The sequence below is a fragment of the Rhinoderma darwinii genome, chromosome 3, assembly GCF_050947455.1.
Source record: "Rhinoderma darwinii isolate aRhiDar2 chromosome 3, aRhiDar2.hap1, whole genome shotgun sequence".
In the NCBI taxonomy this organism is placed as follows: Eukaryota; Metazoa; Chordata; class Amphibia; order Anura; family Rhinodermatidae; genus Rhinoderma; species Rhinoderma darwinii.
This window is the reverse complement of record NC_134689.1, coordinates 201,916,900-201,935,904: the sequence shown is the minus strand read 5'-3', so window position 1 is coordinate 201,935,904 and position 19,005 is coordinate 201,916,900. Positions and strand designations below refer to the sequence as shown.

At 39.4% G+C, this 19,005-nt stretch overlaps 1 protein-coding gene across 1 annotated transcript in view; it reads left to right on the top strand.

Annotated features, from left to right (window-relative positions):
- Positions 1-19,005, top strand: part of CPNE8 (copine 8) — a 424,222-nt gene that overhangs the window by 125,941 nt on the left and 279,276 nt on the right. Inside the window, exons 3-4 of the mRNA XM_075857239.1 lie at positions 8,090-8,136; positions 12,673-12,776. Coding sequence (XP_075713354.1) covers positions 8,090-8,136; positions 12,673-12,776 — 151 coding nt within the window. The remainder of the gene's footprint in view (positions 1-8,089; positions 8,137-12,672; positions 12,777-19,005) is intronic.

Below are 19,005 nucleotides of genomic sequence, written 5' to 3'. Positions count from 1 at the left end.
CTTCCCTCCGCAGCCATTTTTCTGATTTTCATTTTTGTTTTTTTCCTTGCCACCTTACAAAAGCCATAACTTTTTTATTTTTCCATCGATGTAGCTATATGAGGGCATTTTTTTTGCAGAATAGTAATGGGAATATTAGCATTCTGACAAATTTAAATACTTTGTACTCAAGTCAGATACATTAATTTTTCAAAGAAGCACTACCACAAAATATTGTATTCACTGGCCCGTTGGAAAGGCGCATTATGTATATTGTGGTGATGGTAATCTTCTTACCGGTGGCTGTATTTGTTATCCACTTCCTTATGATACTCAGCTGTCATGTGACCAGCAATAGGACTCTCCAACTGCCACAGCGTCTCACGTGTGGACAGGAAGTCAGTTTCTACATTCATTCCTATAAGAATCACATCGAGGCTGTGATATCAATGAATAGAGAAATTGATTCCTGTCCACGCATGAGACGCTCTGGCAGTTGGAGAGTCCTAATACTGGTCACATGACACAGCTGAGTACCAGAAGGAAGTGGATAACAAATACAGCCACCGGTAAGAAGATTACCTTCACCACAATTTACATAGTGCGCCTCTCTAATGAGCCAGGGAATAAAACGTTTTGTGGGAGTTCTCCTTTAAGCATATGCTGAATCTTTAACCTATATAGAATTTTTATAGGAGTATACAGATCAAATAAGATTTATAAAGTCTTTGATGAAATTAGTTAAAAAATAAATTTATTTCAATATTTTAAAAAGCAACAAATGGATAAACAGATGAATACATACATTAAAAACGTGAGTTTCAGGATTTACACGAGCGTGTGCGTTTTGCGCGCACAAAAAACATGGCGTTTTGCGCGTGCAAAAGGTCCATAACAGCTCCGTGTGTCAGCAGCGTATGATGCGTGGCTGCGTGATTTTCGCGCAGCCGCCATCATTATGACACTCTGTTTGCATGTTTGTAAACAGAAAAGCACGTGGTGCTTTTCTGTTTTCATTCATACTTTTAACTGCTGTTGCGCGAGTCACGCGCGTCACACGGAAGTGCTTCCGTGTGCTGCGCGTGATTTTCACGCACCCATTGACTTCAATGGGTCCGTGATGTGCGAACAACGTACAAATATAGGACATGTTGTGAGTTTTACGCATCGGACACACGCTGCGTGAAACTTACGGACAGTCTGCACGGCCCCATAGACATAGGTCCGTGCGAGGCGCGTGAAAATCAGCCCTAAGGCTGCACTAATGTTTTGTAAAGTGGTAATATTATATCCCTGTCCCGCGAGTCCATGCCTCTTTTAATACACGACAATATCTTGCTGGCCTTTGAAGCATCTGATTGACATTGCATGCTGTTATTTAGTTTATGATCTACAAGTACACCCAGATCCTTCTCAACAAATGACTCTCCCAGTATAAATCCCTCTAGGACATATGATGCATGCAGGTTGTTGGTACCCAGATGCAAAACTTTACATATATCTACACTATACCTCCTTTGCCAAGTGGATGCCCAAACACTCAGTGTGTCCAAATCGGCTTGTAATTTACGAACATCTTGCATAGACTAAACAATACTACATATCTTAATGTCGTCTGCAAAAATAGAAATCGTGCTATTAATCCCATCCTTTTTATCATTAATAAATAAGTTGAATAATAGTGGTCCCAGCACTGAATCCTGGGGTACACCACTTATAACCAGGGACCATTCAGAGTAGGAATCATTGACTACAACTCTCTGGATACGGTCCTTGAGACCATTTTCTTTTTTTTTTTTTCGCCGGATCCACCTCCTGCTAATGGCGGATCCTGGAGAGAGGGCCTTGAGACCATTTTCAATCCAATTACAAACTATACTTTCTAAACCTATAGACCTTAATTTATCCATTAGGTGTCTATGAGGTACAGCGTCAAAAGTCCAAAAACACTATCCACAGAGGCCCCTCTGTCTAGGCTTCTACTCTTCTCTTCACAAAAACAAATAAGGTTGGTTTAACAACTTCTGTTGTCTATCACTTATAATACCATTTTTTGTCCCATACACCTGAATATAGTCCCTCAATAGCCCCTCAAACACTTTCCCCACAATGTATATTAAGCTTACTGGTCTATAATTATCTTGGAAAGACCTAGAGCCCTTTCTGAAATTTACAGCATTTGCCCTGCACCAGTCCCTTGGCACTATACCAGTCACTAGAGAATCTCCGAATATTATGAAGAGGGGGACAGAAATAACTGAACTAAGCTCTTTAAGGACTCTTGGGTGTAACCCATCTGGTCCCGGAGCCTTGTTCACATTTATTTTATTTAAAAGCTTGGACCATATCTACATTCAGCCAATTCGGTATATAAACCCCCTAACGCACCAGGACGAACCAGTACATCCTGTACCGCAGTGCTTTAAGGTACCGAGACGTACTGCTGCGTCCTGGCTAACAACGCTGTAACCCTGTTAAAAGACAAGGTGACAGAACTGTGCCATCAACTGCTTAAGACAGTTGATCGGCACAGTAAGACGGCAGTGGACCAATCACAGCGGTTCTCTGCCGGTGATCGCTATGATTGGTCAGTCACAGCAGGTTGATCAATCACAGCTCCTTGACAACAAAACTAGGCTGTAAACATTGTTACAGCATCTGATCTCCTCAGTCTGAAAGTCAAAGTGACGAAATCGGACATGTAACAGTGTGGCCAGTAAAAGACTAGCTGCCGCTTACCCCATTTAACCCCTCCACTGCTGTCCAGTACCCCAAATATCCCTTCCCCTGCTTCCATTAGATTGTGGGAGCTTCTTTTTAAAAAAAAATAAATATAAATAATAGAGAGAGAGGGACAGAATAGAGAGATAGATAGAATAGATAGAGAAATTGTAGGAATCACATACAAGATTAGATTATTAGGGATTAGTTAGGTATAATTATATAGGCGACATGGCACCCGAAAACCATTCCAGCAAAATTTGCGCTCCTTCCCTCCTGAGTCCTCGTGGGTCCAAAAGCAGTTTATTACCACATATGGGGTATTTCCATAATCGGGAGAAATTGCTTTACAAATGTTGGGGTAATTTTTCTCCTTTATTCCTTGTAAAATGTAACATTTCTATGTTTTTTCAGAAAAAAATGTTGGTTTTCATTATCACAGACTAATTCCAATAAATTCAGCAAAAAACCTGTGAGTTCAAAATTTTAACTATACCCCTAGATAAATTCCTTAAGGGCTGTAGTTTCCAAAATGGGGTCACTTTTGTGCGTTTTCCCAAACTTGACATGGTGCCTAAAATATATAGTAATAAAAAGGAGTCCCAAAAATCCACTAGGTGCTTCTTTGTTTCCACTTGTAGGATATTTTTAAAAACTGCAGAATCTGGGCAATAAATATTGAGCTGTGTTTATCTGGTAAAACCTTCTGTGTTCCAAAATGAATTTTGTAAATTTCACCTTTCTGAATGCTGTTTTAAATACTTTGAGGGGTGCAGATTGTAAAATGGGGTGCTTTATGGGGGATTTAGAATATATAAGGCCCTCAATGCCACTTCAGAACTGAACTGGTCCATAAAAAATAGGTTTTAGAAATTTTCTTGAAAATGTGAGAATTTGCTGCTAAACTTATAAGCCTTGTAGTGTCCTAGAAAAATAAAATGATGTTCAAAAAATGATACAAACATAAAGTAGACATATGGAAAATGGGAACTAGTACCTATTTTGTGTGGTATAACTTTCTGTCTTACAAGCAGATGCATTTTAATTTAGAAAAATGCAAATTTTCTCAATATCTTGGTATTTTTCACAAATAAACACTAAACATATTGACTATTAGTTTTACCATTAACATAAAGCATAATGTGTCCGGAGAAATCAATTTTAGAATCGCTTGGAAAAATAAAAGCATTCTAAAGTTATTACCACATAAAGTGAGATGTGTCAGGTTTGAAAAATAGGTTGTGTCCACAAGGCCAAAACAGGCTGTGTTCTTAAGGAGTTGATTGATGTATTAAAGAGGCTCTGTCACCACATTATAAGTGGCCTATCTTCTACATAATGTGATCGGCGCTGTTATGTAGATTACAGCAGTTTTTTGTTTCATTTCTTTTTTTAAATCACACACAAACGTTAGCAAAGTGTCAGGATTCTGAATAGACATCACATTCTGGCTGGAAGTGATGTCTATTAACTCTTTGGACACTTGAGTAACGTTAATGTGTGTGTATGTGGCTGCACCTAGTGATCTAGTAAGATCACTGCGTGCTGTGTTAATGAATGGAGAGAAGTGTATGACGCTGATTGGTCAGCGTCATACACTTCTCTCCCCAATGCCCACTTGGTCGAAAAGTAAAACACGCCCAGTTGGGCATTAAGAAAGTCATTAGCATAAAGCTAAAATAGGTCATAACTCCTTAAAAAAGTTCGTTTTTCTAAATAAAAAACTGCTGTAATCTACATTACAGCGCCGATGATATTATGTAGAAGATAGGGCATTTATAATGTGGTGACAGAGCCTCTTTAACAGTACTGGCACCGGCTACATCATCTGCTCTTTCTTCTGTTGTATATACAGAGCGGAAGAACCCATTTAGTAACTCTGCCTTCTCGTGATCCCCTGTGACCAACTCCTCATTACCACTATTTAGGGGTTCTACATGTTCAGACCTGGTCTTTTTTGCATTTATATACTTGAAGAATTTTTGTGGATTTGTTTTGCTATCCTTGGCCACCTGCCTTTCGTTTTGTATTTTTCAAATACTCTTTTTACACAACGTGTAAACCATGTGGGGGTTAATTTTAGTTGTTTATACTTGTTATACTACCTATAGGAATAAATTTTGCACTATAATTATACAAAATGGATTTTAAGATCTTCCATTTATCATTTGTACCATTATTTCACATTAGTTCTTCCCAGTCTATATCCTGGCATTGCACCTCTCATACTGGGGAAATTGGCCTTCTTAAAATTAAGTGGTTTTTTTTGCCCTCCCAGCCTGTGTTTGTTTTTAACAGCATAGGTAAAATGCTTCTATATTGTGATCTCTGTTACCGAGGTTTTAACAAACAATGACATTACCAACAAGCTTTGCATTATTAGAAATTACCAGATGAGGGCCAGTGGTGGCACTGCAGGATAAATGAACACTTGCTGCTAGGTTTTCCCACGGATTACAGCTGTTCTCTTGGGGGTCCCAGCAGTGGGACACTCTGAGTTTATTGTCAAGGCACCCTTCTAACAAAAAGAGATTCTAAAAAGCTGACAACCTCTTTAAAGACAATCTGACACAAGACATGCCACTATATATTAAAGGACATATAGCCCCAATAGGGATATGCTAGTCACCTTGTTTTACATAAAGTGATGCAAAACATTGTTTTAGTTGGTGGGGGTGTATTCATTGAGCCCTATTAGGCTATGTTTATACAATATAGCTTTGTTATACAAAAGAGAGAAGTATAAGCCCTCCCTTTTTATTTCTCCTTTTAGGATCCACTCCTGTCTTTGCAAAAAAACAACAAAAAAACATCAAAAACTGTGCTAAAACATGCTGGACTTAGAGCATGTTATAAAGTAATACATTTGGTGCCTGATCCTCTTTAATAATATAATTATTTTTTAATTACATTTGATTATTTTATTGTATGGCTTTCTAGTACTTCTTCGGCTTTGTTACATCTGCGTTGGAGGCTCCATTATGAGCTTGTGTCACATATTCCGTCATATTTGCCGAACAAAATAGTGCAGCATATCGCACAATATGTCTATCAAAATTACGAAAACCATGACTGAAATCCGATGAAACCCATAAAAATCAACGCTATTGGTGTCCATCATTTGATGGATCTGGATCATCTGTTATTTTTGTTATTCTTATCCAATGTTACAAAACAGAATAATGGGAATACTAGTGCAGATGTGAGCAGAGCCTAATAACTTAAAAATTCATGTTTGTATTCAGGCTTTATCCACCTTCACAACCAATTTTTTTTATTTCTGAAATGCAACTCCAATTTAAAATTAGGAAACATAGCAAATAGTCTTCATTAAACATTCCCTGTAACTGCTATGCAGATCTGTGTTTCCATGGTAACTGAGGCCTCATTCACACGGCCGTGCTGTTCATCACGGGCCGCGATTGTGGGCTTGGCCGGCCACCCGCATTTACGGCCCGTGCTCCCATACAAAATATAGGAGCACGGCCAATAAAATGCAAAATAACAGACATGTCCCATCTTTTGCGTTACACTTCTATGGCCCGGACACCTTACCGTAAATATACGGGAAGGTGTCCGTGGTCAATAGAAGTGAATTGGTCAGTAATTGCGGACCGCAATTATGGTCCGCAATTACGGACAATTTTTATTGTCATGTGCATGGGGCCTAAACAAACAACCCCTTTGTGGTCTAATCATGCAGTCATACTACCTTCAATATGTCCCCTACTTCCTCCTTTCTAGAATATGTCCGGTAGATTAGTAAGAAGAATAAGGGCACATTCAGACGTGGGGGAATTGCTTTTGAATTCCACTGTGGACGGTCCGCAGTGGAATTCTGCAGCAGCCGTTTTTCACATTTGTTTCTATACATTTTTAGGAAACTTAGTTTAGACGTTGCGGAAGATAACTGGGAGGAAATCAGGTTGCGGTGCAGATTTTTCCATACACAGCATGCTCATTACATTGCGGGGAAGAAGCTGAATTTCATTGCGGATTTCAGCCTTTGCAATGCAAAAACTGAAATCTGTGGCAAGTCCGCTGTGATATCTGCAACATCTGAATTACCTGTCAAATATGCAAGTGTTGGTGCAGATTCATTGCGTAATTGCCCCGAGTCTGCACCAACATTGCAGCGGAAAAATTCTGCCACGTCTGAACATGGCCTAATACAAACAGAAGGGAGAATGACTACAGAATCAAACTACACATGGTTCTTTTGTTTTTGTTTGTTAACATGGAGATGCAAAAATCTGTATAGCAGCTATAGATTCAAAATGGTAGGAAATTGTTAATAAAGACTATCTGCAGCATTGCTTAATTTTTCATATAATGCATTGGAGAGAGAAAAAAAATTGCTGGCGAAGGTGAATATAGCCTATATAGAATTTTTGTTTATAGATATAATATATTAATTTTATACTTTAGGTCATGTGACATAATTACCTGACCGCGATCCATTACTTCAGAGCCTGCACACCCATCTGCACAAGGCCTCTCATAGTAATCAGTAACTGGCAAACCCCTTTACTATATGTTGTCTTTGTAAGATAGTATAAAGGCACAGTATCACAGATGAAGATTTTTATGCAGATTTTCATCAGAAACGGCTATTCCTAAAATTAGTAAGATGAGAACTACAACATCCCTTTTTTATACCATCATCTTCCAACCAAACCTGCTGAAACTCTGTAGCCTAATAAGCATTGCAAGAATCAGAAAACAGTGTTTTAATGGAATACTCCACAAATGCTCATTTGTGCAACTGTCACAAAGTATTTTCACGTTTTGTAAATATAAGTAAATACAGATCTGATACATGTTAAGTAAAAAGTTAAATGTTATGTTGTCATATTTTGTAAGGGCTTCTTCCACTACAATTAAACATTTTTGTAGCTGTGACCTTTTAGCAAAGCTTGACATTTCCCATGTACAGAAAAGGAAACATTTGTCGCAGTGCTCAACTATTGTTGCTCTCTCAGCAGGCAAAATTAAGGCTGACAGGATAGTCTTGTTTTCTAGGCCAGAGCTGAGGTAGGAAGTGACTCACTAGATTTCAGCCCAGTTATATGTGAATGGAAATAAGGACATCAAATTACCTTACAGCAAGAACATGTAAAAATAATGACCATGTATATCATAAAGGCCAGACTCCGGTAGTATAACGGCCAGACATAAGATCAGCAGTGGCTATTTACAACGTCAATGCTGCCATTCAATATTAACTAGCAATATCTGATCTTACCAGGAGAGAAAAATAATATAATGGGGTTTGCATGGTATTCTTTGCATTATCTTTAATGTTAACGGAACTTGGATATATTAATATTTAGATTTTACGTGTTGTACTAATATTAATAAAAAATGTTTTCTTTTTATCCTGTTACAGTATGTGTATTGTATACACAAGGTATTGGAAACAAGGAATGGAGAGAGGTAATATTGCTATTTTACTCTTTCATATATAACAATAATGTTATGTCTATTATGTGAATTTTCTAGGATCAAAATCCATACTAAGGAATCATAATAAAGGTATTTGAAAGATGCTCCTGCAACAATAATTGAAATAATCAAATATTCTGTAAACATCACAAGCTGTGTGCTTTGTGATACTGTGCTGTGTCCTTCACACAGAATTGTTCTGGCAATTTAAACTGCATCAAAAAACTCTAGCATTATTTAATTGGAACATGTTTTTTTTTTAAGCCCTATAGAGAAGCCTATGGGAAAAACACCCAAAAAACGAATGCTGGAAAAAACGTCAATGACCGCAGAATTGCCTCAAAATTGGCACAAACCAAAATGCAGTTGTGTGTAGTGCATTTTATGACATCTGCCAGCACTAAAAAACACCGCAATAAAACATAATTACAAATTCACAAAAATGCAGCAATCTGTGTGTGAATCCAGCATTACAGGGTTTTTTCACCATTGCCATTTATGGCATATATAGATAAAATATTTAATTGTTGTTCGATCTGTGGGGTTTGACAACTAGGATACGCACTGATTTGAGCACGTCAATAAGTGATCAAACCGCTGTATCTTCCCTTAAATAAAAAAAGATAGTGACCATGCATTCACAGACACCTCTCCTCTTGGCAAAGGGGACATGGCTTTCTCACTTTTAGGAATGGTGGGGGTCCGTATCTGTTGATATGCCATAAATCTATGGTGGAAACTCCTATTTAAGTAGTGTATTATTGACCAAGTGGAGAATAATTCAGATGATTTGTAGACTTCCTTTATTTTAAATCTACAATAGATGCAAAGATTTTCCTTATTGTGATAATCTATTATTTTGTTATCTGAAATAGCATTCAGAACAAAAGATATACACAGAGCTGTTTTACTACAATCATTCATAACATGTGTGCTATCCATATGACAAGCTATTGGCCCCATTATCATTTACAATTTATCTCTGATGACACCCATATCCAGATAAAGTCCTCTAAGGTGTCTGATAAATTGTCATGCACCAGCATAACATTAGAATTTTAAAAAAAAATGTTTTTGTAATATGAATACAGAGATTATTAAATGCTTGTTTATTGACTACTTGTGCTGAATTATCTGTGTTTATGGAAGCCTTTAGAACTTTCTGTGATTTGTAGATCATGACATCGTTTTTCCCTGACGAGAAAGCATTCTTGGCTTGCAAATGTTTTTGTCCAAACTCATCAGCATAAATCATATGTTTTTTTGCCCAGAAGCTTAGGCCATGTAACATTTCATTAGACACTTGGGATAGCAAAAATAGAACATAAAAACACTAATGAAGGGTAATTCCAGTAAAAGACGTTTATGGAAAATGTTGGGACCCTAACTGATCAGGGGAACAGGGACCCGTGTACCCTGTTGGTTGTACAGAAGCAAGACTAAAGTGCCCGGAGGCTATTTACGCCACTGTCCATGGACTGCTGTGGAGAGATACTGGCCTTTTCCCACTTTTACATAGTTTTAGGACAAGAATGGTGGACACTAGACCCCATTTTTATCTAAAATGTTGGGGGTATGCCATAAAATTATTTTGCTGAATTACACTATTAATGTTTTAGCAAGCACCAGACATAAAAATAATTTCAGTATGTGAAGGTCCAAGACCTGGGCAGCTTTCTAAAACAAGTGCTGTTTTTGATCTGTTTTATGTAACGATTCGTTTAAAAATAAATCTTGAAGTATTCACAAAATTTTCCCACTGGCCAGTCACAGTAAAGTAATATTTCTACAGGTCACTTGTCAGCTTTGTTTTGTAGATTGGGGCATGGTCAACAGATTGACAGCTCTATAGCACTTCTGAGGCCTAAATAAAACAAAATAGCAACACGATACACAGAGATAAGGCTCTGTGTACATCTTCTCTGAATCTGGTTTATGAGGAAGAGGCGGTAATCTATAAAAAAAAAAATAATAAAGGAAAAAAATCACCTTTTCCCATTCTTCACAAAATATTATGTAAGCAATAAAAAATAATAAACATAATTGGTATCGCCGCGTCCGTAAAAGTCCAAAATATCATATTATTTAACCCCTTAATGACCAGCCTATTTTAAACCGTAATGACCAAGCCATTTTTTACGTTTTTCCATCGTCGCATTCAAAGAGCTATAACCTTTTTATTTTTGTGTCAACATAGCTGTATAAGGTCTTGGTTTTTGCGGGACAAGTTGTATTTTTTAATAGCACCATTTTGGGGGACATATTATTTATTGATTAACTTTTATTAACTTTTTTTGGGGGGGAATAAAAAAAACCTGAAATTTCGCCACTCTTTTTCGCGTCTTAAATCTATGCCATTTACCGTGTGATATAAATAACACTAACTTTATTCAGCGGGTTGTTACGATTGCAACAATACCAAATTTGTATATATTTTGTATGATTTACTACTTTTACACAGTAAAAACGCATTTTTTTCATAATTATTTGTTTTTGTGTCTCCATATTTGAAGAGCCGTAACGTTTTTATTTTTTCGCCGATGCGGTTGTATGAGGGCTTTTTTTTTGCGGGAAGACTTGTAGTTTTTATTGGTACCATTTTGGAGTAGATGCGACTTTTTGATCACTTTTTATCAAATTTTTTTTAAGTCAGGATTCAGAGAAAACAGCAATTTTTACATAGTTTTTTATTACATTTTTTACGGCGTTCACCGTGCGGGTTAAATAATGTAATAGATTTATAGTCAGGGTCGTTACGGACGCGGCGATACCAAATATGTGTAACTTTTTTACTTTATTTTGTTTTTTTAATAGTAAAGCATTTTGTAAGGGGAAAAGCTAGCTGGGTTTTTCATTTTTTTTCACATTTTTTTTTAAAATTAACTTTATTAAACTTTTTTTTAAACTTTTTTACTAGTCCCACTAGGGGACTTTAATATGCGATTCTCCGATGGCTATTATAATACACTGCAATACTTTTGTATTGCAGTGTATTACTGCCTGTGCGTTTAAAACGGACAGGCATCAGCTAGGTCATGCCAGAGGCATGATCTAGCAGGCATTCATGACAGGCAGACCTGGGGGCCTCAATTAGGCCCCCGGCTGCCATAGAAGACACTGACACTCGGCGATCGTATCGCCGGGTGTGTCGACGGGAGAGAGAGGGAGCTCCCTCCCTCTCTCCAAAACCACTCAGATGCGGTGCTCGCTATTGTGCACTGCATCTGAGGGGTTAAACGGATGAGATCGATACTTATATCGATCTCACACGGCAGAGCAGGGACGCTCCCAGCCCTCAGCTGCCTCTGGCAGCTGAGAGCAGGGAGATTTGACGCTCCCTGCTCTGTTTACTTTATCCTGATGCAATGCCGTAAAAAGGCATATGCATCAGAATAAAGCCCGTTAGTGGCCGCCGTTAAAAGGCGTATTGGCGGTCACTAACGGGTTAATCTACGGGTGAACACCATAGGAAAAAAAAACAATCACAATGAAGCATTGTTGTTTTTTAGTTACCTCGCTACTGAAAAGATGAAATAATAAAAAATTTGCAAAAAGTCGCATGTACCTCTAAAATGGTACCAATTAAACCTTAATTTTAAAATTCAGATTTTATGCGGAGAAATAGTTTAGGCCCATAGATTTCTATAGGCAATGTGTTAAGGATCTGTGTGACGTGGATCACAAAAACAGCTGTGTGCGAGAGCCTTACTTCTATGCTGAGATATGATCATTTGAAGTAACAGGCCCAAAGCCGGTGCTACTGAGAGATTTTGATGGCAACCTCTCCTCTTCTGATCACTGTAATTTGAAGTTTGTTTTCATAGATCTCTTATCAAGATTTAAGTTACCTTTGGAACAAATATTCACACATGTACACTGTTTAAACTGGGTAAGATATTGATATAGATGTTGGTTATCTTCGTTTATAGTAAACACGCATTCATTCATGTAATACTTCCTCTGCTGGGTTTAAAAATACCTAGAAGACGGAGATTCATTGAGGAAGAAGCATTTATTCCATTTCCTTATGACTTTAAAAGTAATGATACATTAAATGCCTCATCATTGTTTTTTCCTGTTTTTAATCCACATAAGAAAATGTTTTTAAATCCACCATATCTGTGTTAAAATAAAAAGAAAGTTGTACTTACTTTTCTAATCCCACGCCACTCCCGCGCTGACAGTTCCCTGGCCAGTCTTTGTTCATGTCATCAACACGTGACTTTGGCAGACAGCCAATCACTGGTTGCAGGGAACTTGACACATCACTGCTGTGACAATGAATGGCCGTTGTGCCCACGTTATCTGTGGTACAGCATACAAATAGGCTGGCAGGAGACCAGGGAACTGTCAACAAGGGTGCAATCATGGATTTAAAGGTAGGCGTAGCTTTTTTATTACTTTAACAAAGATACATTTAACAATGATACTTTTTCATGGGGGCTAAAGATATCAATTAATTTTTTTCAGTACCGAAGTGGTATAATCATCATTAATTTCATGTATTTGTTTGCTTTTACCCTACAGTATGGGAGGACCGAAGTGATCGACAACACGTTAAACCCAGATTTTGTAAAAAAATTTATAATGGATTACTTCTTTGAGGAAAGACAGAATCTACGATTTGATTTGTAAGTTTTCATTAAATTTCTATCCATTTTTATTTATAAACCTAATTTTTTTTTGTTTTAAGTAAGGCTGGGGCACACAGACTATTGAAGTTGGAAATTTAATAGCAACTCTTTACTTTAGCACAATTTGGGTGCAACTTCAGCTCAATGTTTGTTTTTTACGGCATGTAATTTTTTCCTGATATATTGGTCACTTGTGAGTCACATGAAGATCTCATGAAGGTTGCATGCGGTTTAGTATTGAGCTATAGAATACAACTCTTGCTTCATAATTTCTATCAGAACCATTGTGCTACGAAAAGTCTCTGCGTAGCCCTAGCCTTAGTTCATTAAGTGGTGTACCATTTTTAGTTGATAAATGTAGAGATTTAATACATTTACAAACGTAACTTACATGTTATACAGGTGACTGTAATCATTTCTATGTATTCTGATAAGCCCTCATATACAGAATGGCAATTTTTTTATCAATTGATCATATCCCTAAAAGCCTTGAACTGCTTTGTAATGATTTGTAATTCTATTTTCATGATTTCAGAGTTTTTGTTGTAACAGCCGACAGTGGATCGGTCACCTTTTTTTTTTTTTTGTACACATTACAATAACTATTCTTTTACCAAATATTGCAAAATATTGTCTCTAAAGTACCAAGCAAAACACTTTTATCTTTGCAAAGAAATGTGAGTACCCTAAGATACCTCACCAGCAGCCTTTTTCTTCCTCTGATAGGGTGGACTCTTCTGCTGCAATTCCGTTGCAGAAATCCAGAAATGCTGAAATGCACACTGTCACAAACACCCAGTAATAATCATCATGCTCCTCTGTGTCGCCACCTATCCCTGCTCTAATTACAGGCACCCTGCTCCCTCCCTGCACACTGTCACAAACAACTACTAATAATCATCATGCTCCTCTGTGTCTCCATCTATCCCTGCTCTAATCACATCTCCCACCTCCACCCCCTTTTACAACTTGATAGATGTAAGTCCGCCGACTAGTCCTATGTGAGACATCTTGGTCCGCACAATCCAGTCAGCATGTCTTCCTCACTTGCTGCTGGATCTGTGCCAAGAGATCCCCTATTAAGTTCACACGTAACGTAAATACTGTGAATTCTGTGTTTCTTCGTCCAGGCCGTCCTCCTGGGATGACGTTTTCATCCCATGTGACCGCTGCAGCCAGTCACAGGCTGTAGCAGTCACATGGGATGAAACGTTATCCCAGGAGGCAGGACAGCAGAGGGACGTGTGTGTAGTTTTTTTGTTTTTTTATTAATGTACAGCTTTCCGCAGCGGACATTCTGGACGAAAAACTGCACCACAATTTGGTGCGGTTTTTCGACCGGAATTCCTTGCGGTGCCCAGGGCGGATACTCTGTGTGCTTTTACGCAGTGTATGCGCCCTGTGTGAACATAGCCTTACAGTGAAGCAAACGCCAAACGTTACTCCACCTAATGGTAATAACTTTTTTTTACATCATTTACAATAAATGTATGTAAGTCTCTCTGTCGCCATACATCCCAACTTTCAAATATCGCAAAGAGGGACAACCAATGCGGCGCGCGTGGCAATTTTTTTTCAAGGTTCTAACCCCGCCCATATACACCCATTTCAGCCCACACCGTATCATGCTCCCATAGTATAACGCCCTCATAGAATCCCCTACAGTATAATGCCCCTACAATTGTCTCCCACAGAGTATAATGCCCTCTAGCTGCCCCCACATTGTATAATGCCCTCTAGCTGCCCCATACAGTATAAATACCACATAGATGCACCCATTCAGTATAAAGCCAACACAGATGCCCCATACAGTATAATGCCCACAAAAGCTGCCCCATACAGTATTATGTCCCATACAGTATGATGCCCCGATACAGTAGAATGCCCACTCAGATGCCCCATACAGTAGAATGCCCACTCAGATGCCCCATACAGTAGAATGCCCACACAGATGTTCCGATACAGCATAATTTCCTTTGTAAATAATGCCACAGTGCCCACTGTAGATAGTGCCACACCCCCTATAGATAATGCCACACATCCTGCCTTTAGATAATGATGCAGTGCACTCTGTAGATAATGCCACAGTCTCTTTTGTAGATAGTGCCACACTGCCCCCCTGCAGATAGGGTCACACAGCCCCCCTGCAGATAGGGCCAACCATGTAGATAGCACCATTGGGGCTCCCCCTAGGAGTGAAATCCCCGGTAAGAGCATCGACAACGCTCTAGCCGGGGATTCCACTCCAGGAGGTCGCTGCAGCCGCTGACATGACTATCCATAAATGGACAGTGACGTAAGGGATCCCCGGCCACAGCGTGGGCGATGCTCTGGCTGGTGATTCTGCTGTTAGAGGGAGCCCCAATGGTGCTATCTATAGGGGGTGCTATCTACAGGGAGGGGTGGTTCTATCTACCGGGGGGATGTGGGTGGCAATATCTTCTCCAGGAGCGGAATCCCGGCTAGAGCGTCGGCAATGCTCTGGCCAGGGATTTCGGTTCAGGAGGATACCTGACTTGTCAGAGTCATCCTCAAGCAGTGGGACCAGAGGCAGAGCTCTGAAGAGCTCAGGGAACATCTGACAAGCCGTGCCTTGGCTCAGCCGGAAGAGCAAGCTGGGCTGAGGCACGGAACGTCACAGGAAGTTAAACATTTACAGCAGGTCACAAGACCACATTAAAGAACACAGAAACGCTGGCACAGTGAAACATATAGTATATGACAAAATTATTTGTAAATGGAAAATTAAGTCAAAATAAAAATTATTCCTGGCCAACCCCTCTAAGCTACGCCCACTAGCTTAGAGAAAACTATGATTCAGAGACAAAGCCTAAAGAGGGGAAAACTGCTAAAAATGCAGAATGCAACTCCTATATTGGCCAGAAATAGTGTTATTTCTAATGTACACACGGCTTAGACTGGGTTCACACACACTATTTACGAACGTAATTTGGGCGTTTTAGCCCCGAATTACGTCCGAAAATGCGGCTCAAAAGCGTCGGCAAACATCTGCCCATTCATTTGAATGGGTCTTACGATGTTCTGTGCAGACAGTCATTTTGTATACGCGCCACTGTCAAAAGGCGGCGCGTAAAAACGACGCCCGCGTCAAAGAAGTGCCTGTCACTTCTTCAGACGTAAATGGAGCCGTTTTCCATTGACTCCATGGAAAAACAGCTCCAATTACGTCTGTAATTGACGCAGCGAAAGACGCCTGCACATGCCATTACGGCTGAAATTACGGTGCTATTTTCTCCTGAAAACAGCACCGTAATTTCAGCTGTAACGGACGCTGCCGTGTGAACATACCCTTATTCTGAAAAGGCGCCTGAAAGGTTAGCTAAGCTTTAAGGCATTAAATCACATTTTATTTTTTTTATTTAGCATTGTGACAGTTTTTGACATAGAATATAGCAGAGTAGAAGGTATTCAAAATGGTGGCACCCATTGCGTATTTGCAGCATGAAATACAGCTGTAGATCTTATGTAAAGGAGAAAGGTTACTGTTAAGAAAATTAAGGCATCAAAATAAGGGAGCGAATTATCACTCAAAGTGAACTGTGTTTATTCACCAAACATCTAGTACAACGTTTCACCTTCTCAATAAAGGCATTTTCAAGCTTGTCGGTCTCAGAGATGGCAGCCCTAGTGGATACGGATCTCCCTAACAGCCGGGAGTTGTAGGGGATTCTATAATCAGGAAGACAGATAGAATAATTTGTCGCCAAGACCTCCTCAACCGAATGGTTTGCTGGCTCTCTGGTGTCAGGGTTCGGCATGTGGTGGATTGGTTGGATCAATTACTGGGAGGGACTGGTGATGATCCAGCTGTCGTGGTCCATGTGGGAACCAACGACAGAATAAATGGTAGGTGGAGGAGACTTAAGAATAATTTTAACCCCTTCCCGACATCTGCCATATATATACGGCGCACGCCGGGTGGGGGAATATGGAGCGGGCTCACGGGCTGAGACCGCTTCATAGAGCGAGTGTGTCGGCTGTGTGTTACAGCCGACACTTCCGGGTAACGAGCGGGATCCCGTTCGAGCGCGATTCCGCTTGTTTAACCCGTTAAATACCGCTTTCTATAGCGATCGCGCCATTTAAATTACTAAAAACTGGGGGCGACCCCCTGTAACGTCCCAACGGCCCCCCGCAGCGAGATCGGGGGGTGCCGTTGGTTGGCACGGCTGCCTGGGGGCCTGACTAAGTCCCCCATGTCCGCCATCTTTGTACTCCTATGAAGCTCTGCATCCGGCAGGGCTTCATAGTAGACTGTCAGAAACGTGATATACTGCAATACATTAGTATTGCAGTATATCGTGCAAGTGATCTAACGATCGCTGGTTAAAGTCCCCTAGGGAGACAAGTATAAAACAGTAACATAAAGGTTTTTTTAACAACTAAAAAAAAAATTTAAAATTAAAAGCTAAAAAAAAACCTTTTCCCATTTTCCCCTCAAGCACAATGTAAAAAAATAGAAAAGCGAACATAACTGATATTGACGCGTTCGTAAAAGTCAGTCAAAAAATGTAATAAAAAGTGATCAAAAAGTCTCACGTACCCCAAAATGCTCGCCCCGCAAAAAATAAGCCCTCATACGGCTAAAAATCGACAGATAAATAAAAACGTTATGGCTCTCAGAATGTGGCGACAAAACTCAAATTTTATTTTTAACAATCAGTTTTTCCCTTGTAGAAGTAGTAAAACATAAAGAAAACAATATAAATTTAGTATCACTGTAATCGTATTGACCCGCAGAAGAATGATAACATGACGTTTTTACCGTACGGTGAACGCCGTAAAAACAAAACCACCCAAAATATTGAGGAATCACTGTTTTTTTCCTATTCCACCCCATATATATTTTTTTTCTTGTTTCCCACTACATTATATGGTACAAAAAATGGTGCTGTGAAAATCTACAACTCGTCCCGCAAAAAACAAGCCCCCATACGCCAATATTGATGAAAAAATAAAAGAGTTATGGCTTTTGGAAGGTGGGGAGGAAAAAACAAAAGTGAAAATGCGAAAAATGGCTGCGGCGGGAAAGGGTTAAAGAACTAGGCTATAAGCTGAAGGGAAGCACCTCCAAGGTAGTATTCTCAGGAATACTGCCTGTGCCATGTGCATCACAGGAAAGACAGCGGGAGCTCAGGAAGTTAAATGCATTGCTTAAGTCTTGGTGTAGAGGAGAAGGCTTTGGGTTCCTAGAGCACTGGGCTGACTTTTCATTGGTGGGGGGAGAAATAGACTGTGGGGAGAGGACTACACAACAAGATAAGGAGATCCTTTTGTTACAAAACGGCAATAAAAACAAAAATGCCCAAATAATGTCAAATAATCACATTTCTGATACTGAAAGTGAAAAATTTAAAGGCAAGTTAAAGTGTATTCTCACAAATGCCAGAAGTCTAGCAAGCAAAATGGGGGAGCTAGAGGCCTTGGTACTGGAGGAACATATAGATATAGTTGGTGTTGCTGAAACATGGCTAGACTCTTCACATGACTGGGCTGTAAATCGACAGGGTTTTATATTGTTTCGGAAACACATGATAGATAGGAAAGGCGGTGGTGTATGTCTGTATGTGAGAAGTGATATGAAGGCGAGTGTGAAAGACAACAGGAGGTTGAAACCTTGTGGGTGGAATTACAAAGGGAGGTAAACACTGAAAAAAATTACTTTTGATGTAATATGTAGACCCCCCATTATAACTGAGGAGATGGAAGGAGCGGGCTGCACAGGCTGGTACTGTAGTGATAATGGGAGATTTTAATTACAGGGATATTAATTGGCGTCATGGTTCGGCTTCAACTGCAAAGTGGAGAAATTTCCTCAACCTCTTGCAGGAAAATTTTATGGGCCAGTTTGTGGAAGACCCTACTATTGGTGAAGTTCCTGTGGATTTGGTCATTACTAATAATGCAGAACTTGTTGAGAATGTCAATGTTCGTGAAAACCTCGGTAACAGTGACCACAATATCATTATATTTTACCTATACTGTTAAAAACAAACACAGGCTGGGAGGGCAAAAACACTTATTTTTAAGAAGGCCAATTTCCCCAGGATGAGGACTGCAATTCAGGATATAAACTGGGAAGAACTAATGTCAAATAATGGTACAAATGATAAATGGGAGATTTTAAAATCTACTTTGGGTAATTATAGTGCAAAATTTATTCCTATAGGCAACAAGTATAAACGACTAAAATTAAACCCCACAT